General features: G+C 56.3%; 1 protein-coding gene across 4 annotated transcripts in view; it reads left to right on the top strand.

Moving 5' to 3' along the window:
* ARHGAP26 (Rho GTPase activating protein 26) overlaps window positions 1–5,027 on the top strand; it is an 84,950-nt gene that overhangs the window by 14,411 nt on the left and 65,512 nt on the right. For all 4 annotated transcript variants that reach the window (XM_008629027.2, XM_017728252.1, XM_017728253.1 and 1 more), the window contains exon 10: window positions 1,605–1,683. In XM_008629027.2, the coding sequence (XP_008627249.2) occupies window positions 1,605–1,683 (79 nt within the window). The remainder of the gene's footprint in view (window positions 1–1,604; window positions 1,684–5,027) is intronic.

Below are 5,027 nucleotides of genomic sequence, written 5' to 3' on the forward strand. Positions count from 1 at the left end.
TGAACCACCCTTGGGAAGTTCAAGTTAGAAGTCACCCCTCTCCCAGGCTTTATCAGGTTTTGAGGACCGAGTACCGAGCAGAGCCTACGTGCTCTGTGGAGCACTCTGCGGGCGGTTGGCAGCTCCCGAGGTTTAACCCCCTTCCCACCGCGTGTCCCGGCAGCCCGGTGCTCGGAGCAGTGTTCCTGACTCCTGTGCCGTTCCAGAGCCCTGCGCTGCTGGGCGTGGGAAGAGCAGCATCAGAGGTTCTGTGCTGTCACAGTTCCCGTGTGTGAAACCCCACGGGCAGAGAGCACCAGCAGCCCCCCTGTGTCTCCCGGTTGCCAGGGAATGTGCTGGCCGTGCTCCGGCGGGAATCGCCGCTGTGCTCCGCCGATGCGTCTGGAAACAGCTGGGAGGGAGCAGCAGCACCAGAGCAGACACACGGACAGGTCTCGCTGTCTGACAGCCCGGGGGCTCTGCCTGGCTCCAGGAGCAGCGGTGGGAGGGGATGTGGCCACCCCCTGGGAGCTGCAGAGCCAGCCCAAAGGCACAGGGCTGTGGAGGTGCAGGGTTAGCCAGCTATGTGTGTCGGGATCCAGGCTGCAGGGTGAACCGGGATGTGGAGATGGAAATCGTGGTGCAGTGAGATGCCAGCCCCTGGTGTGGGATCACAGCTCCCACCCGCTGTGTCCCCCCGCACCTGAGGCTGTGCAAACACTCTGTCTTGTCAAATCCGTCCTCACCTCGCTGGTCATGCTTAACAGAGCAGGTAATTGAGGTTTGACTCCTTGCATGGCAAGGGTGGTCCAGGAGCGCACGTAGCGTCCACTGAGGAGCACGGAGATGGCGTTGGCCCTTGGGTGAGGGCGGTGCCAGTGCTGTCCCCTGGCTCCTGTGCTGTGTCTGCAGCACCTGGGCCTGTCCTTTCCCCTTCTCATTACAGTAAATTAGCAGTCACAGGGCTGTTGTTGGAGGCTGGATTGACAGGGAGCTCAGGGCTGTTGTGTGTGTGACAGTGCTGGGGGCAGGACCAGCCCCCCGGGACCCTGTGAGGTTGCTGGAGAGGGACACGGACCAGCATCGTGTCACTGCCACTGCTGTTCTTACAGCAGGGCATGGACAGGGCCAGGGGACTCGCACAGCCATGAGGGCACAGACACCTCAGGGATGAACTGCTTCGCACAGCAGAAGGTCTCCTCCATGAGCCAGTGCTTGGGGTAGTGGTGAGACATGGGGGGCTGGGATGTGTGGGGCTCCTGCTTCCTTGGCTACCTTCCTTGGCTACCTTCCTTGGCTACCTTCCTTGCCTTCCCCTGCCGTTGCAGGGACGTGCTTAGCCCAGTGCAGGTGAGCTGGCTGGCTGAGGGCCAGAAGAGGAATTTGGCACCCAGCTCTTGCACAAAACCACCAGAAAGGTGGGGGATTGTTGGAGATGTCCTCTGCTCGCTTGCTGATCCTGGTCAGGACCTGCAGGGATGTCCATGGAGGGGTCAGGCTGGGCTCAGTCCCTTGTACTGGGGCTTGGCTAGGAAGGAGCTTGTCCTCCTTCCCTCTTCCTCTCATGGAAGATTAATCTTTGCCACCTTTGCAGTTCATTTACGGCGTCCCCTTTCTCTCGGCAGGCCCGGCGTCATCACCATGCAGGCGCTTTCGGAGGAGGACCGGAGGCTGTGGATGGAGGCGATGGACGGCCGGGAGCCGGTGAGCAGGAATATTGGCCAAAAAGCAGAGGAACTCGTGGCGAGCTCTGGTAGCCCCGGGCAGATTGCTGATTGCTCGCTGCGGAGCCACTGTCACGAAGCGCCTGCCAGCCGGCGTGGGAGCTGTATCCGTGGGGCAGCTCCTGCCTCCTGCCAGGAGAATCCTTTAATCCCTTGGTTAAATATTTGAGGTAATACTGTATCTCTTGTGCTTGGATTGCTCGGAGGTGCGGTGGAGAGGAGGAGGGTAGGCTTGGCCAGCACAAACATGCTGCTGTGCTGTGCTGAAAGGAAAACATGGCAAAAAGAGCAGTGGAAGAAAATACGTTGTAGATTTCCAGGGCTGTTGGAGTCCTGCGACTCCTTGGCAGCCACTCCTGGGTCTGGTAGAGAATTGCACGTTTCGTGTGAGCGGAGGAGTGTGGCCCCTGTTCCCCATGTTTGCTCCTGCTGTGCCAAAGGCTTCCTCACCTCTGGAAGGGATTCTGAGGGTTTGCAGAAAACTCATTGTTGTTAGTTTTTATTTTGGAATGCGCTTGCAAACCTTGCTGCCAGCTTGACGAGAGTTGGCTGGTTCTGAGCAGGTCCCTCGGGGGGTGCTGGGGTCGCAGTGTGGCCCATCCCAGCTCAGCCTGGTGACTCTCCCGTGGCACTCACGGCACCACCAAACAGCCAAGATCAGTCTGTGGCTTCCATGCCTGCACATGGCCAGCAGCGTTTTGGGATATGGAAAGAAGCCATGTGGAGAGGCAGAGCAGCCCAGGCTGTTCCGTGACAGCCCATGTGGTTTTGGAGTGGGTGTCTGCGTGCCGGGGTTAAGCTGGGCCCTGGCAGAGCAGAGTCCGTGCAGGGAGCAGAGTGTCCCATCCCAGCACAGCCTGCTGCCACAGACTGGTCCTGGTTTGAGCAGATCCCCCCAAATCCGTGGAAAGGTGTCTTGTTTGTCAGGAGAGGTGTTCATTGAGGCCAGGTGAGGCGTGGACACACGAGGCTGTTCTGTGAGCGCTGCAAAGCACGTTCTGGACTTGGTCAAGCGCTTGCTTTTGGAGCGTGCAGCAGCTCGGAGATCCAGAGGCTGCGTGTGGGAGGTGCTGCCCTGCATTTCAGGGAAAGGATTGTGTGGTGGATTGCAGCCAGGTCCCAGCCTGGAGTCATAGATCCATCAGGTAATTCAGGTAGGACGGGAGCTCAGGAGGTTTCTGGTCCAACCTCCTGCTCAAAGCAGGTTTCTCAGGGTGTTACTGGTCGGGAGCTGAGAGCGTTGGAGGGAGGAGAGGGCACAGCCTGCCTGGGCTCCAGCCCAGCTGCTTTTCCGGCCTCCTGACCCCAAGGTCGAACCCCTCTTGTTTCAATTTACACCCGCCCAGAGAAACTGTTGCTGCCCCATCCCTGGTCCAGATCCAGGTTGGACGGGGCTTGGAGCAACCTGGTTTAATGGAAGGTGCCCCTGCCTATGGCAGGGGGTGGGACGGGATGAGCTTTAAGATCCCTTCCAATTTAAACCATTCCATGATTCTCTGGTTCTGTGACAGCCTCTGCTCCCTTTTTCTGTCATCTGTTGGAAAGGGGCCCTTATTTGGGAGAACCAGCCTGCTCCTCCACCCTTGGCTCTTGACCCCTGGGGCAGCTGTAGTGGCACAACCCCCTCCAGCTCCAGGTGCCAGCTGTCTTGATCCCACCTAAACGAACCCCTGCCTTGGTTCTGGTGGCACCTGGAGACAGGATAATATTTTCTATTTCTTCAGAAACAAGATGTGCATTGTTGCTCCTAATCTGAGTGGAGTCTTGTGCTCCTCCAGGCTGCTCACCTGCCTCCCACTGCACACCTCTGCTGGGAGCTGCTGTGGCAGGGGTGGCAAAATCAGTCAGCTGCAAAGGGAGCTGCAGGAAGGCGGTCACTCAGTTGTGTGCTGAGCTGCTGATGTTACCAGGAGCAGAGCCAGTCTACAGAGGTGCAGACAGGGATTTTGGGCGCTTGCAAAGCGCTGTGCATGCGAAAGGTGCTGTGGAGCAACCAGGACAGGACTGCCTGGATTATCCTGTTCCAGAATCTGGTTATGAGAACTCCTTCAAAACCACACAGGTCGTGGTGCTGCCTGCGTGCCGCTGTTCTCCCCTATCGTGCCCATCAGCTGAGGTGAGGGCAACTGGCTCATCCAACACGTCAGGGGCTGTGGCTGTGCATTAATGCAATACCTCGTGGCACTTAATTGCTAATGGCTTACACTGCCCTTCCAGGTGTGGAGTGGGAGCGATGGGAATGCAGCCTGCGTGGAAACAGATCCAAGAGGCACTTTGCTGCTGAACGTGGTGTGTGTTGACACATGAGGCAGCTCCTTGTCCTCAGTTATCCTTCTCCATCTATCAGAAATGGAGCTGTGGGCTGTTTTGTTGGGGTTCTTACCTTGTAACGCCAGGGTGCAGCATGTTACCTTCTCCACAGGGATTTCCTTGTGCAAGAGATGAGGATTTAACCTTTGGACTCCTAGAAATATCCATCCTATGCTTTGACTGTGTTTCTGTAACCAAAGAGCCCTACTGGAAAGAATGTCTGGTTTTCCTTTGATTTGACTGTAGAGTGTGGGGAAGGATTGGCACGGTGGGGACGGTAATTCCATGTGCAAATTCAGGCTGTGGAGAGATTAACGCGGACTGGAGCTTGTTTCTTAATTATAATGAAAAAAGTAAACCCAAATGTCAAATTACATCTTAGTGAGATTTAAACATAGAATGTGGCTGCATTAGCCAAGACATTTGTCACAACTCGAGAAGATTTACGCTGTGTCTCACAGTCAGAGCAGCCTCCAGACAGCTCTCATCACGCCGTTAACTCTTACCACTTGTTATTCATTTGGATAAAGCCCCCGTGTTGACTTTGGGTTTTCTTCCATGTTACAGAGGCTGGAAACAGGAGAAACTGCTAACTCCATGACGGAGCAGTGGTGTTTGGTTTTGTTAAGATACTCAGGATCAGTTTCTTATGGATTTTCTCCTCTGCTGGTGCAGTTTGCAAATGTAGATGGTGGAGGCCAGAGCAATTCTGAAACTTCTTTGGAACCTGAGTCAGGAATAAAAGCTGTGTTGGCTGCTGGTGGCTGTGCTGGGCTGTGGGTTTAGGAGAGGCACAAATTAGGCTGTGTCTTGTGGGAAAGAACAAGGTAAGCATTTAGGTAAGGTTGTGGTGAGTGAGTGTAGAGCAAAGGAGGCTCAGGGGGGACCTTGTGGCTCTGCACAAGTCCCTGACAGGAGGGGGCAGCCGGGGGGGTCGGGCTCTGCTGCCAGGGAACAGGGACAGGAGGAGAGGGAACGGCCTCAGGCTGGGCCAGGGCAGGCTCAGGGTGGACA

This window comes from Corvus brachyrhynchos, unplaced genomic scaffold, assembly GCF_000691975.1.
Source record: "Corvus brachyrhynchos isolate BGI_N302 unplaced genomic scaffold, ASM69197v1 scaffold21, whole genome shotgun sequence".
Classification (NCBI taxonomy): Eukaryota; Metazoa; Chordata; class Aves; order Passeriformes; family Corvidae; genus Corvus; species Corvus brachyrhynchos.